The sequence below is a fragment of the Pimephales promelas genome, chromosome 10 (genome assembly GCF_988280905.1).
Source record: "Pimephales promelas chromosome 10, fPimPro1.hap1.1, whole genome shotgun sequence".
In the NCBI taxonomy this organism is placed as follows: domain Eukaryota; kingdom Metazoa; phylum Chordata; class Actinopteri; order Cypriniformes; family Leuciscidae; genus Pimephales; species Pimephales promelas.
Window position 1 is genome coordinate 11437818 of NC_142778.1, and position 16841 is coordinate 11454658.

The window sequence follows — 16841 nt, forward strand, 5'->3', positions numbered from 1 at the left end:
AACACCCTGACTTGTCGGCGACTCAACTATTTGCAAATCGGGCTTAAATCGGGCTTAAAATCACGTAGTGTGAACTAGGCTTTAGTTGCTGCTCCCCACCCCGCTTTCCAGAGAAGGGCAGAGGCCTTTACAGCTCATGCCTCAGACACTCTGACAAAAACAAAAACATCTGTTTTGATTATTATCTGTATTGCGCTCAAGTGACATTGCAGTTCTTCATCATCATGAAAGTTTATTATCGTCATGCGTTCTAAAGCCATATCAGTCTAAACTTCTCATATATGTTTTTTCTGAGTGCACTCATCCTAAGCACGCACACAGAAAGCTGGATGTCAGAAAGCACGTCCCGTGAGTATTAAAATTATAAGTTCTTTTTCCCAGCTTATGCACTTAAACTTTCAAATGGCAGGTATGAAAACGGGTCAGGGGTGAAAAAGGCGAGAAGGATATTACCCCTCTAGGGGGGTCTGGGGGCATGCTCCCCCGTAAGAAATTTTTAAATATTCCATGTTTTAAAGCATCAATCTGATGCATTTTGAGATGCATTTTTTGCCAACCTGGGGAGAGCTGAGAAACTTAACTTCAGCCATGAGTCAAAAATATTATGGCCTTCGTAGCGTTAGCTAATAATAATAAAAAAAGAACGATACCGATCCGTTACCAACGCAGTTTAAAAAAAAAAATCAAGTAGAATTTCAATAACTGTGTGTTGAACTGATAATCACTCTTTTGTGTGTTAAACACAATCTACTTAATACAGACAACATCCTTATAAAGAAAAACAACAACAACAAAAAAATATTATCATAACCTATGACAAAAATTATATTATAAACTAGATTAGTGGGTAACTCAGAAAAATTTAGTCTAGAAAAACAATAATTTTATAAAATCAGAACATTTAGTGAAAAAAAATAATGGGGAACAAATTAGAGACCATAACTGTAGCACTAAATCTGGTGAAACGTTACACATTGCTCTTTGTATTGTTGTAAAATGCATTGATGAAAAACAAGATAAAAATCAAAAAGATCAATTATTTTATAGTCTACTATAAAATTAAGAAAATATAGCACAATTGTATAGCACAGCTGTTTAATGAGGCAGCAACATATGATAGATAGGACAGAACAGAACAAAAAATACTATTAATAATCTTTCATTGCGCAAATGTATTATGGTTTGATTATGAAAGACTCCAATAGACCCCTTCACGGTTGACGTCACAGAAAAATTTGCGGTGCGCAGTGCGCATGTCGGGGTCAGAAAATTTCATTCCATTGTGCTGTAACCATAGTTTAAACCAGCAACCAGAGAATTTCTCGTCAACAAGCCTACTTGTTGCGTCGATAAATACTAACGATAAATACTAACATGCTGTAACGTACGGACAGAGACGGTCGGATCCATGTGCAGCACTTTATTCAAACAAGCAGACATGAACACAGGCAAACACTTAAACAAAGGGGCAATCCAGAAACTCGTGGTCAAAACAGGCAATGGTCGAGGCAGGCAGCACAGGTTCGTGAACAGTCCAGGAAACAGGCAAGGGTCAAGAGTCCAGGGAAACACGGAGACACAGAACAGGGAAGAACGCTCGGAATTGCACGCTTACAGTGTAACAAGACTTCGCAAGGGACACAGGGAAAACTCAGGCTTAAATAAGGAACTCAATAACCAATAATGAAACACAGCTGAACATAATGAAACACAAAGAGTCCATGGGGAAACAAACATGGGGAGAGGGTGCCCTCTAGTGGCTCTCGAGGGCACCACGGCTGCTGATCGTCACATAACCCCCCCTCTAAGGAGCGGCTTCCAGACGCTCCTAAGAGCTCCGGGGGGAGGACAACGGGGGCTGGGATGGAGGGCCAGGCCCATGGAGAGGCAGGAGGCCAGGCACATGGAGAGGCCTGGGGCCGTGGAGCGTGGGTGACCAGGAAGGAGCAGGACGTGATGGCGGCCAGGGCAGAGCAGACACAGGCGAGGTCCATGACAGCCTCGCCTCCATGGCCCTCACGGACTCAGAGGTCCATGTCAGGATCACCTCCATGGCCCCCACAGAGTACTTACTGCCCCCCCCAAAAAAATACTTGGGGAAATTCACGGGAGGAGCCTCTGGGTGGTGAACTGGTACAGGAAAGGCCTCCCGGAGCCTGAAGGGCGCAGGCAGAGCGAGGCGCAGAGGCGGGGCCGGCAGAGCGAGGCGCAGAGGCGGGGCCGGCAGAGCGAGGCGCAGAGGCGGGGCCGGCAGAGCGAGGCGCAGAGGCGGGGCCGGCAGGGCGAGGCGCAGAGGCGGGGCCGGCAGGGCGAGGCGCAGAGGCGGGGCCGGCAGGGCGAGGCGCAGAGGCGGGGCCGGCAGGGCGAGGCGCAGAGGCGGGGCCGGCAGGGCGAGGCGCAGAGGCGGGGCCGGCAGGGCGAGGCGCAGAGGCGGGGCCGGCAGGGCGAGGCGCAGAGGCGGGGCCGGCAGGGCGAGGCGCAGAGGCGGGGCCGGCAGGGCGAGGCGCAGAGGCGGGGCCGGCAGGGCGAGGCGCAGAGGCAGGGCCGGCAGGGCGAGGAGTCTGGGCACGCTCACCGGGGCCTGGCGAACCAAACGAGTCCTCCTCCTCCTCCTGCGGCGGCGCGTCACAGGGCTAGACACACTCGCTGGGCTGGACAACTCACTCACTTGAACTGGAGATGCAGCGCTCACTTGAAGAGGAGATGCAGCGCTCACTTGAAGAGGAGATGCAGCGCTCACTTGAAGAGGAGATTCAGCGCTCACTTGAAGAGGAGATTCAGCGCTCACTTGAAGAGGAGATTCAGCGCTCACTTGAAGAGGAGATGCAGCGCTCACTTGAAGAGGAGATGCAGCGCTCACCTGAGGAGATGCAGCGCTCACTTGAGGAGATGCAGCGCTCACTTGAAGAGGAGATTCAGCGCTCACTTGAAGAGGAGATGCAGCGCTCACTTGAAGAGGAGATGCAGCGCTCACTTGAAGAGGAGATGCAGCGCTCACTTGAAGAGGAGATGCAGCGCTCACTTGAAGAGGAGATGCAGCGCTCACTTGAAGAGGAGATGCAGCGCTCACTTGAAGAGGAGATGCAGCGCTCACTTGAAGAGGAGATTCAGCGCTCACTTGAAGAGGAGATTCAATTACTTGAACTGAAGACTCACTGGACAGACTAAATTCAACACTGGACACACTTGATTCACTCGGCTCAGCACTTGACTCACTTGACTCGGCACTCGATTCACTCAGCTCGCTATTTGACTCACTTGATTCACTCAGCTCGGCACTTGACTCACTCGAGTCGGCTGGCACGCGCTCAAACTCCGGTTCGACCCGCGACACCTCCGCTGTCTTAGGAACAGCACTTTTAACAGGGCCAGTGCGGGATACGGGCTCGAGGGGTCCGACATGATGAGTGGTTTTGGCAGGAACGATATGCTTAGAAGCTCCTCTGACGGTCCTTAAGGGAGGATCAAACAGTTTAGCGAGCTGAGGCTTATGCGGCGTGCGGAGTGAGTGAGAGAAATCCGCCGCATACGAAACTCCCCGGCGCAGGGAAAAGAGCAGTTCCTCGAGACCCTCCTTTTCTGCGGGGAGTTCAAAAGCCTTTCTGAACAGGGCGGTAAACACGTCGAAAGGAGGAAACGACATCCGACCTGGTTCCCAAAACGTGCCTGCCCACTCCAGAGCCTTTCCAGTCAACAGTGAGCAGATGAAAGAAACGCGGTCGGTATCCGAGGCGTATAACTGGGGCCGATGACTCATGTACCAACTGCACTGCTGCAGAAATCCTTCACACGCTTCAGGTGAGCCATTAAACTTCTCGGGAAACGGCGTACTGGAATTACTGCATGCGGTACTCACACTGGGTTGCGGTGGAACAGGTGCAGCGGGGGTTTGGGCTTGATTAGCCGCTGTGCTTGAGCTCTGCGGAGACCATGATTGCACGGAGCTAGCTAGTTCCTCGAGGAGAGAAGTTAGTCTCGCCAGCTGAGAACTATGAGAGGCTAGCATTGAAGAGCGGGTCTTGACCACGGCGGATAGATGCAGAAAGTCTGCTGGATCCTCGTTTGGCGAAGTCTTCTGTAACGTACGGACAGAGACGGTCGGATCCATGTGCAGCACTTTATTCAAACAAGCAGACATGAACACAGGCAAACACTTAAACAAAGGGGCAATCCAGAAACTCGTGGTCAAAACAGGCAATGGTCGAGGCAGGCAGCACAGGTTCGTGAACAGTCCAGGAAACAGGCAAGGGTCAAGAGTCCAGGGAAACACGGAGACACAGAACAGGGAAGAACGCTCGGAATTGCACGCTTACAGTGTAACAAGACTTCGCAAGGGACACAGGGAAAACTCAGGCTTAAATAAGGAACTCAATAACCAATAATGAAACACAGCTGAACATAATGAAACACAAAGAGTCCATGGGGAAACAAACATGGGGAGAGGGTGCCCTCTAGTGGCTCTCGAGGGCACCACGGCTGCTGATCGTCACACATGCCTACTATGATTTTTGTTTTATGTATTTTTTACATAGGCTATGTACACTGTGCATGCTTGTTCTAACCGTGTGTTGTCTTAATTAGTTTTTTTTTTTTTTAGGCTACATCACGCACTGACGCGATTTCCACGCATCTCAGCGATAATTGGTGAAATGACAGACACACGTTTAGTTTAGCAAGAATGACCCTGGAGGAAAGGTGACGGATGCTGGGTAAGTGATTAGTAGCCTAGTCGTGACAGTTTTCCGTCAGTATTCCCCATCAGTCTTCAATATGATAAATAATTAACGTTACCCTGCCATACAGGTGCAATTTGCAGTATGGATGTATGTTAGCCTTCCCGCTTGTTGATCACGACTCAGACTTTGTACATAGAGGTTTTTTTCCCATGGCGCTGGCTCGGTAAAACCTCCGCTTTTTGCCCACAAACTACGTAATTATACGCGTCTAGCGATTTGTAGGCTTTGTGTTTTTCGCGTGTGTAAACACTCGGCTTGTCCACCAGATTGCTGTATATGGCGGGCCAGTGAATATCTGGCCACTTACTGACGTTGTCTACCCATTCTGTTATGAGCTCGGGATCAGGGAGACAATCGCCATCAACTAAAACAAGTTTGTTATGGTAATGTTCCCGTTCCTGTGGTGGTAAAGACAGTGCATACACATACACATACACAATATCATGCCGGTCTATTAGCCGCGCCATTTTTCTGACCCCATGCTGTGCGCGCACCCAACAGAGGATTCCAATGTGTACAAACATTGAAGGGGTCTATAGACCATTTCAGAAGATGTAAACAACACTGGTCCAGAAGCACTTCCTGTTTCATTTTTTTAACACTACATAAAAGCTGGGATAAAATACAACCAACAGAAACATTTAAAACTGAATCAAAAAGTTAAACACACATCTTTAAGATGTTTTCTTTACATGTGAAATAAAGAAAACAGTTACAAACTGAAACAGGAAGTGCTTCTGGACCAGTGTTGTTTACATCTTGTGAAATGGTCTATAGAGTGCTGCACACAGTGCTTATGCGCATCCCGTGCGCTGAATGATGCGCTTGAGGCAACATGCGCGCAGCTCTTCGAGTCCGCATTGAAAAGTTCAAAGCACAAAGGAAATATCGATGCATAGTGTATTATACATATACAGGGACCAATGAATTTAATTTTCATAGGGGGGCACACTTTTTTAATAATCTGAGACAGACCAAAACAACAACCCATATTAGGCTTTAACTAAAATAGACCACAATAGTCTTGTTTTGTTCATTTTATTTAAATAAAATACTTCAACGTATGATGTCAACGTCTCTGTTTATTTTCTCTTAACATTTCCACATATAGAAGATTGCTAGCCTAGTAGCCTATATTTTTTGTTAATATGCAGTTCGTCACTTACACAACAGAAGACACAGTGCCATCTAGTGGCTTTCTTGAGTAAAAGGCGCAATCAACGTAATATCAAAGTCCGAAGTAAAACTACGCTAAAACCAATTTGATTTATGACTCTACACTTCATAAACATGAGTCACAAAAGCACCTGGTTTCCACCAACAATACAGCAATAATAAAAGCAATGCATAACATACTGCAATACAAATTTAGCAATGTAGCAGACAAATTCTCCATTCCTACCCTTCTTATATGTCTACCATCTCATTAGCTCCAGAGTCGTCTCCACGCACGTTGTTGTTGGTCAAAGTCGTCTTTGTCAGCGACGAAACTTCCACTTCTTAGCATAAGCTTTGCTGAAAACCGCCAGAATTTGATTCTCGGATCTCAAACACTGCACAGTTGCGCAAACAATAGGCCTACTGTATGCTTAAATAAATTGCATGGTTTATATAATTTATTTATCCTTAAATACAAACTGCATATTGTAATTTGAAGAAATAAAAATACTAACACAAAAATAACAAATTGAAAGGTCTGCTGCTGGAGACTTGCCATTGGCTGTTGAATATGAATAATTAATGAGGTAGGTCTTTGCAAGGTTTGGGTGCTGTTTTGGCAAGACAAGGCAAGTTTATTTATATAGCACATTTCATACACAGTGGCAATTCAAAGTGCTTTACATGAAAGAAATTAAAGAAGTCAGAATAATTAAAACAGTTTAGAATAAAAAAAAAATCATAATAATAAAAATAAAATACAGTGTCGAAAATAAAATGTACAGTAACAGTCGGACAAACAGTGGCACAGTGCTCATTCAGTAAATGCAATCAATATAAATAAAAACAGTTAAGAGTAAAAATAAAATAAAGTAATACCCCTATCTGAGATGGAAGAGATTGAGCTGGTTTACGGTGCTACTGGGCCTCCAGCCCAGGGACTTCTTATACTCTCAGCAGTATAAGTAACTTACTTCTTCACTCGCCTCATCGGAGTGAAGACTCTCCCGCTCTCCATCAAAATCTCTTCCAGTATACCCCTATATGAGATGGAAGAGATTGAGCCGGTTTACAGTGCAACTGGACCTCCAGCCCAGGGACGTACTCTGCTGGGGTGGTGCTACACCAGTAATGCCCAGCGGGGCCCCCACAGAGCACGTTTCTGCTGCCATTACCCTTAATGACGCTCTCAGCGACTACTTATACTCTCAGCAGTATAAGTAATTTACTTCTTCACTCGTCTCATCGGAGTGAAAACTCTCCCGCTCTCCATCAAAATCTCTTCCAGTCAGAGCAGTATTAAAGCAGTATTAAAGCAGTTAAAGCTGTACAGTGCTCATTCAGTAAATGCACAGCTAAACAGATGTGTTTTGAGTCTGGATTTGAATGTGACTACTGTAGGAGCACACCTGATCTCTTCTGGAAGCTGGTTCCAGCTGCGGCTGGCATAATAGCTAAAAGCAGACTCTCCATGCTTAGAGTGAAACCTTGGTATTTCTAGCTGATGTGATCCTAATGATCTGAGTGATCTGTTGGGTTTATATTCAGTGAGCATATCTGCAATATATTGAGGTCCTAACATATTGAATGATTACCAGTAATAATACCTTAAAATCAATCCTAAATTTAACTGGGAGCCAGTGTAAAGACCTGAGGACTGGTGTGATATGTTCATATTTTCTGGTCCTGCTCAGAATCCTGGCAGCAGCGTTCTGTATGAGCTGCAACTGTCTTATGGTCTTTTTGGGAAGGCCAGTGAGGAGGCCATTACAATAATCCACCCTTCTGGTGATGAAAGCATGCACAAGTTTCTCTAAGTCTTGACTGGAAAGGAAGCATCTAATTCTTGAAATATTTTTCAGATGATAGTATGCTGATTTAGTTATTGCTTTGACATGACTATTGAAACTAAGGTCTGACTCTAGAGACACGCCAAGATTCCTGACTTGATTTTTAGTTGTTAGACCCCTAGTGTCGAGGTATGCATTCACCTTGAGAACTTCATCTTTGTTTCCAAACACAATGACTTCAGTTTTGTCTTTGTTTAACTGAAGAAAGTTTTGGCACATCCAACTATTTACTTCATCAATGCATTTGCACAGGGAGTCAATGGGGCTGTAGTCGTTAGGCGATAGGGCTAAGTAGAGCTGTGTGTCGTCTGCATAGCTGTGGTAATGGTAAGCGATTTGGTTCTTTCTCATTATTTGGCTCATTGGGAGCATATACAGGTTGAATAGGAGTGGCGCAAGAATCGAGCCCTGAGGGACTCCGCAAGTCATGGATGTCCACTCAGACTTATGGTCCCCTATACTCACATAATAACCTCTCCCTTCTAAGTATGACCTGAACCATTTTAGGACTATCCCAGAAAGCCCCACCCAGTTTTCCAGCCTGTCAAGAAGTATGTCATGATCAACAGTGTCAAATGCAGCACTGAGGTCGAGTAGTACCAACACGGATAATTTGCCTGTATCAGTATTTAAGCGAATATCGTTTATTATCTTTATGAGCACTATCTCTGTGCTGTGATGCGATCGGAAACCAGATTGAAAATTGTCAAAGTATCCATTTGAGCTTAAGAATTTGTTCAGCTGATTGAAGACAAACTTTTCAATGATCTTGCCTATGAAAGGAAGATTTGAGATCGGTCTATAATTGCTCAAGATGGTCTTATCCAGATTGCTCTTTTTCAGGAGGGGCTTGACAACTGCAGTTTTCAGGGAGTTCGGAAAACTCCCAGAGCGAAGTGAGGCATTTACCACTTCTAGGAGATCTGCTTCTAAACAGTTTAACACACTTTTGAAAAAAGATGTGGGAAGTGTATCAAGGGCGCAGGTGGATGTTTTAAGGTGCTGTACGGTTTCTTCCAAAATTGTGCCATTGATTTCTTCAAAAACAGACATAGTAACTACAGATTGTGGTCTGATCTGACTGACTCCAGAGCAACTCAAGGATGTGCTGATCATCTTTCTGATATTATAAATTTTCTCAGTAAAGAAAGAAGCAAACTCACTGCACTTGCTGTCTGAGAGCATTTCTATGGGAATCTGGCTCGGGGGGTTTGTCAGTCTCTCTACAGTAGCAAAAAGAGTGCGTGTGTTGTTTATATTGCTGTTTATAATATTTGAGAAGAAAGTCTGTCTGGCTTTGCTTAGTTCCCTATTGAAAGCGTGGATGCTGTCTTTGTAGATGTTATAATGGACTACAAGTTTTGTTTTCCGCCACATGCGCTCTGCTTTTCTGCATTGTCTTTTCATATTTTGCACAGCTGTTGAGTTTCTCCAAGGTGCTTTTTGTCTGCCACTATTCTTCCTGACTTTTACAGGAGCAATATCATCAATTACACTCTCAATTTTTGAGTTGAAAGAATCAAGGAGAAAATCAACAGAGTCAGCAGATATGCTTGGTTTTAAAGATATAGCCTCCATAAATAGCACACCAGTGTTCTCATTTAAGCATCTCTTCTTGACAGACACAGATCTAGCTTCAACTGCAGGAGAGATCAATATATCAAAGAAAATACAGAAATGATCAGACAGTGCTACATCCTTAATAACAATCGATGAGATGTTTAAACCCGTACTGATAAGTAAATCTAGAGTGTGTCCACGATTGTGTGTGGGACCGTGTACATGCTGTGTCAGATCAAAAGTTTTTAAAACAGTTTTGATTTCTTTTGCCATATTGTTTTCTGCATTATCTATATGAATGTTAAAATCTCCAGCAATGGCAAAACAGTCAAACAGTTTTTGGATGTTTTAACAGTCATATATGAAAACAATTATATTTCAAGTTACGTTCTGTGTAATAATGCGTTAAATAATGAATTTCTAAATCATTTCTGAACCGTTGCATTCCTACAAGTTGCCAATAAATGGGCAAGTGACAATGTTAATTGTTTTAAAAAAAATAACTTTTTAATTGGAATTTAAATCACAATTTTGACATCATTTCAGAACCACTTTCCAGATAAGTAGTAGGCCACATTTTTGGAACATACAGCTCAAATTTTAAGTAGGAGCTGTAAATTCACAAGTCAAACTAGTTACCTGTAATTAAATATCATTAAATCGCTCTGTTGCCTCATTTACTGCAAGGTGTATAATAAATACATTCATTTAATTTAATCTACATATCCTCAGAGAAAAGTCTTCCAGATTTAAAGCACCAGAAGCCATTTCCAGTCGCCATAGGTCTGTACTCCAAAGAATCCATCTTAATATTATGGAAGCTCTTTTGGTTGTTCATTTAAACGGCGTCTCATTTCTTCAGCATGGGCCTTGCTGCGTTCCCTCTTTGTGATGTACTGTGTTGACAAATAGAGAAGACAACTAGATAAGTCTGATTAAGAAACTGAGTTGCTCAATTATGACATTTTTAATGCAAATATGACATTGTTTTAAATGTCTTTGTAATGACACCTTGACATAAACCAATACATCATAACCTGTCAGTGTCTTGGTAATGACACCTTGATAAATATGTCATAAACATGACGGGTTAATTATCAAACTTAAGAAACCACTTTGCTTTATGGGTTAACATTACATTTAACTGTCAGGTAGTTGGTTTTGACATTGGCTGTCACCAAGACACTGACAGGTTATGATGCATTGGCTAGTTTAGTTTATTAGATTACAATGACGTGGACATTCCCTTTTTGATAAAAAGAGCAGCTTCAGCCTCTATATGGCTTCTATCTAATTTCCAGCTGTAGTACCCGGCCAAGTTTTCAATAGGCATACATCAATAAAATACATCACAATTATATTTACATATTGGTTTATGTCAAGTTGTCATAACAAAGACATCTCAAACAATGTCATATTTGCATTCAAAATGTCATAATTGAGCAAATGACATTTAATGACAGTTGTCAAAAACATGCATAAAACTTCCTTCATTTTCATGTCATGATTATGAAGGTGTCATGTCAATCTTATGCACAGCCCTTCAAGTAAAGTGTTACCAAACAAGCTTTTATTTTGGGCCCCTAAGCAAAACCATCTATTAAAAAAAAAAATGTGTAAAAAAAAAAAGCAGTGTTGTTCATATTTGCAGAACATTTGTGCATTCTGCATTAAATCTGGCACTTGACATTACGATTTACTGAATCATTTAAAACAAAGAATTGCTTGAAGCCGCCGTTTGATGGTGACCTCCAACCAATATCTTGGTTGCTTTGACTGTAGTGTGAAGAGGTTTGTGTCAACGTATTTAATCTAGTCTGTGTATGCATTCACTGATCAATGATTTTGGTTAGTTTGAATGGGAATAAAGCTATGCTATATCACGACCAATTCGTACAAGTGATTCAAAAGTGGCTAATTCGTACTAATTCATATGACCTCACTCGTACGATTTGTCTAAACCCACGTGACGGTTCTGTTTAGGGACGGGGTCAGGGGTAGCTCATTCGTACGAATTTATACGAATTGGCAAATTCGTAAAATATGTACGATTTAGCAAAATCGTACTAATTCATACGAGTGAGGTCGTACGAATTGTTACGAATTAGCCACCTCGTAAAATTCGTACGAATTCCCGTGAGATCGGGTTGGAATAAAAGCATAAAAAGCGATCTGGTCATCATACAAACTGATCATATCTGAAGATTATATTTTGATGTCTTTTCAAAGGCTTTATGTCATTTTGTGGCGCATGGAATGTATGTGTCTTGTTGACCTTATTGACAAAAACAGCTGTTTCTTTCTTCAAATACATTCTTTTGTGTTTTGCAGAAGAAAACCAGTTTAGAATGACATAATTTTCCGTTTTCACTCAACTTTTTTTTCAAATCACCTAAAATATACAGTAAACAATAAAGACTAAACAAATTGATAAGAGGTAGGATTAAAACACATCTAAACATAGTAACGCATTAATTATCAAATTATGGTTGGCAATTAGTAATGCCCAAAGTCCAAAGTGACTTTTAGTGTATAGAAGATTTTCAGTATGCGTTAGATCAAACCAATAATCTATGATCTAACAATAAAGCAACAGGAACTCATAATGAACACAATGCTGTCCTCACCTCTTTCTTGAGACAGTCACGCATTGCACGGTCCATATCATTACATGTGCCAAAGAACCTGAGGACGTTATGCTGAAGGCAGAGAAAGTCATTAATTACTTGCATGCCTGTTTTCAAAAAGAAAGATGTTTTGCACTTTTTTTTTCAATTAGTGCACAGGTTTTATAACAGATTATCTGAAGACAAGATATACCCACAATAAATGGTACAATCCACAAATGCGTACAGACATTTAAAACTTTTAAAGTGTACTTGCAAAAGTGCTTTTAAAGTATACAGGTTTAAAACAATAGTTTACTCAACAACAACAGAAAACAATATTATGCTTTATTTTTACTTACCCTCATATCTTACCTGTATGACTTTCTTCTGAGTTATTATAGGGTTGAAATTCTTCAGATGTCCTCCTTTTTCAGTTCACAGAAGAAAATCATACAGGTTTGGAATGACATGAGGTTAAAGGTAAACGATGTCAGTTTTTTTTTTTTTTTTTTTTTTTTTTTTGGATTTCTGCATTCACAAAATTATTATTCAAATGATAGTTGATCACTGAATCATCTGTGGATTGTACATTTGAGGAAAAGGCATGTTTGCATGAGTAGATTTCCAAACCTCTTTGTGGCACTGTTTGAGAAGTGTTATAAACTGATTGCACTCGTCAGAATGCAGATGGGGTGACAGGTCCGGATGCATCCTGAGTTAAGGCTGTATGTCTTAAACTGTGACACCACTTGCCCTGCGGGTGACTATCATTGTTAAACCATGACCACCGTGAAGAACAGGAAAAAATAAAGAGTAAATGCCTAAAACTTTTCACAGTACTGCATTTAAGGTATTTCAAGCATTTTGGAGTTCTCATAGTTCTTCATAGTCCTTCTATGAATTTATGCTGTCCATTCATGTAATCCCAGATTCTATGATGGTGTGTGGGGACTAATGGTCAAGGGATAGTTCGCCCAAAAATGAATCAGACGAACACAATTGGAGTTATATATAAAATGTCCTGGCTCTTCCAAGCTCTCTAGCGGCAGTGAATGGCTTTATCATCAAAGTCCATCAAAGCGCATCCATCCATGATAAAAATGCTCCACATGGCTCGGGTGGGTTAATAAAGACCTTCTGAAGTAAAGCCACTGCTATTTACATTTGTGTAAGAAAAAAATTCCATATTTAAAACTTGGACTAAAATAACTAGCTTCCAGCAGACGGTCGTACGCAAGAGTAACACTTGACCTGACGCACAACATAATGATGAACGCGGAAGCACAGAGGATAGAGCAAATCCTTTTTTTTTTTAAAGAGACATTTTTTAAAGAGAAATGTCAGAGGAGCATGAGTTTGTTCCCCATCCCTGTTTGTTTCAACCATGAAAGGCACCAAAGCTTATGCTACTCCTACATCATACATTGTCAAGTGTTACTCTTTTGGCGTAAATCGACTTGCATAGGCCGCCTTCCTGGAAGCTAGTTATTTTAGTTGATTTTTGGATGAACCATCCCTTTAAGACTTTTTTACAGTACTAGCATGTACAAACAAAATGTAAAGAATAGTTCCCCCAAAATGAATTCAGAGGACTTGGATTAATCACTTAAATGTATACAGATTACTTTTACGTACATTTTGATGTGTAAACGTTTTGGTTGCATGGACTTTCAATGGACGGACAAAAATTATCAGATAAAATTAAATATATCCTCATTTGTGTTCTGTAGTTGTGTGGAAATCATGTGGATTTTAGAACATGAATGCTAGTAGTTGACAGATTTTTTTCTTTTTGGGTTTAGATTTTTATCCCATTAATCCAAATTCACTCAATCATATTTGAAAACAGAAAATGTGTATTGTGCATTATCCATTAACAAGGCTAAAACTGACAAACTTCTGTAAATGCTACGAATGCTGATACACTAAAAATAGTATATAGGTTTTTTTATAGGTTTTTTTTTATAAAATAAAATAAAATCAAAACAGAAAAGCAATTTGATATGACATTAAGGATACTAAAGCCTCCCCATCCCATACCATCACTCATTCTAAAATCCTCTGAAATCTGGGACACTTACCTGCAACAGAAAAGAAACAATGTATCAGTATTAGTCCACTTAATAGTCTTTTTGTTTATTTTATACACTCTTTTTAAATCATAAAAACAAAAGATAAAAGTGGCATACACATTGGTTACTACAACTTTACACTTTCTGCCATGTTCGACAGAAGCTCTGAACAACACATTTCAAACGGTTTTAAGTAATTTTGGGCTTAGATATATGTAAAATATATGTAAAATATCAAGTCATTTATTTTTTCTAACAGTGTGATTTCATAATTAGTCCCATATAGGGTTAAGCACCTGTTGCCATAAGCGATTATGTTTTATTAATAATTTTGAACAAAGATCACTGGAATGTTTCTTCGTTGGAAGGGCATTTGATACAAAAGCAAAGAATGTGAAGTTAGGTAGAAAGTTTGATCATATATAGAAATAAGGGATTTTTATCCCTTAAGGTGCTCTCGCTTATGTGCTCTCATCATAAGCACAGCAGTCATTTCAGAAATCACATTCAATTATAAAATAAAGCTTTGGTGGGACAAAAATTTATTTATTTTCATATTCATAATATTGTCAATGCAGGAAACCCCTGCAAGGGGCTGTAATGGGACACAACAGTTTGTGACGTGCTATTCATCATTTTGACCACAAGATGGCCACAGATGCCCATTCTATTGATTTGTAAATATACTGCTAAAATCTTTTATAAAATATCTAATTTTCATAAAGTTACATTTTTAAATAACTTTCTCCTCATCTGTACATTGGAACAACAGAAACATTTTATATAAAAAATATTATTATTATTTTTCATTGTTATTAACAGTTTTTTTTCACTACTTTAGTTTCCTTGTAACTCCCAAAGAATTCTTAACTGCCATAGATGTTATTCTTAGGGGAGCTTGTAATACTTCTACAGGACACTATTAAAACACCAAAACCCTTCACCTGTTCTTTTAGCTCTGTTTGAAATCCCAGTCAATTTTTATCTCAATCTTAATAACATAACTTGGTGTTACAGTTGATTCAGAAAGTATTCTGACCTCTTTTTCACATTGTGTTGTTATGTTATAACCCTTAGGCTATTTAAAACATTAAATTCACAAATCTTGATGGTGCATGCATGGTGCATAGATTGATGTGAAAATAAATAATTTCAAATCACTTTAGGCTGCAATATTTAAAAAAAATTGGAAAAGGGAAATGAACACCTGAACATCCTCTGTAGGTCTCTTTTTTCTTTTACTGCTTGTAACAATGTCGTACAGTATAGTAATGGGATACATTTTTGACTGGAAAAGGTGTGGACACTGTCTTCTACTTTAACATATAAGAATATAATATTATAATTACATTACATAATAATACATGTATACATTTTTGTTTTATACATTTTCTTATCGGGATAACTAATAACGTAAGGGAACGTAATAACGTAGGCAAAAGTTTACACTGTCATTTTCATTTTAAATCATTTTTTTTTAATGTTGTTTCACTTTATACTTTTATACCTGGTGTTATTGCATACGTGTTTTTCTGTATTGTGCCCCGTTAAAAAAATAAAAAGCCAACTAGTTAACGTTACACGGGTAGAAGGTAGAAGCATAGACTAGCATAACGTTACACTTTGTAGTAATTGACAGTCTTAACAATGTACACAATATTATTAAATAATAAAAACTCACCAATAGCCTTATAGACGGTTCATCTGACAACAGAAGCTGAATTGATAGCTCTGCAAATCAATGATCACTTCGATTCAGTTGTTTGTAGTTCGTGAAGGGCAGCACAGTTCACGTGTTTACAGTGACATTGATCGACACTCAAATAACAAATAATCAGAAATGTATTTTGCTCTGCGGTCTCACGGATATGTCAGATATTTACTTGATAATACAATAAACACCTTTAAAACCCTCACTTTTCAACTAATCATTACGTTATATATGTGGTGCATTGCGTTATATATGTGCACTGGTTATGCATTGCGTTCCTTACTCCGGAAAAAGTATTTCAACTGACAGCCACGGAAACCAATCAAGCACACCATTGTCATCCCTGCCGACCAATCAAAATTAACAGTGACTAAAAGACTTTTATTTCTTTGCGGACGCGCAAAATCCAAAATCTCACGACCTCTGCTGCCAAGTTGTAATGAGATTAAAACAATTAAACAAACATAGCTATCTTTGTCTTGAAAAATGAATTAACAATCATATATATTGTTTTTAAGAAATATAATTATTGTATACTATAACTATACAATATAATGATACAATAACGAGAATAATACAATAAAATATTACTGACATAAAAATGCTAATTTAATGTCAATAATACAAATCTGAACGTTTAGACTGCTTCAATAACAAATCTATGAATTGTTAGTAAGTTTGATCAGAACGATAAATAGACAATTATATTTATTTAAAATTTTAACCTACCTACAATGCAACATAACAATGAGCCAAAGAATGTAACTTATGCTTTAACGTACAATGAAGACGGTAACGGTAGTATCCCAATTAATGATTTTGAAATAAAATGTTTTAAATAATAAATTAGAATTTAATGTTAATTATATTTAATGTTAATGATGTGTTTCACCTCAGAAGCGAATGACCTGTTCCACTATCATCTGGTTAAACGGTGTTTTCTGACAACCTTCAGCGTTGTTCTTTCTGAAGATAACACTAAATGCCACAAATTAAACTGTTTCGTAAATACAACATGACTTGAACACACTCCGTAGTTTTGTTGCACATGACTTGTTTTTTTTATTTTTATTTTTTTTATTGCAGAACTTATACAAAAATACCAACACAGGGAAGTAAGGCAAGGTGTACAAACAAACAAACAA

At 39.8% G+C, this 16841-nt stretch overlaps 1 protein-coding gene across 2 annotated transcripts; it reads right to left on the reverse strand.

Annotated features, from left to right (window-relative positions):
- Window positions 1-9792: 9792 nt before the first annotated feature.
- Window positions 9793-16004, reverse strand: cmc2 (C-X9-C motif containing 2). Of its 2 annotated transcripts, none has more exons than XM_039681853.2 (4): window positions 15667-16004; window positions 12544-12667; window positions 11932-12003; window positions 9793-10200 (listed from the first exon to the last, which is right to left on the reverse strand). In XM_039681853.2, exons 2-4 carry the CDS (start codon window positions 12622-12624, stop codon window positions 10117-10119), a joined length of 237 nt encoding a protein of 78 aa, XP_039537787.1. In that variant the 5' UTR covers window positions 12625-12667; window positions 15667-16004; the 3' UTR covers window positions 9793-10116. The 2 variants fall into 2 exon arrangements, with proteins under 2 accessions (XP_039537787.1, XP_039537786.1); XM_039681852.2 differs by having other exon boundaries at window positions 12544-12677.
- Window positions 16005-16841: the final 837 nt, after the last annotated feature.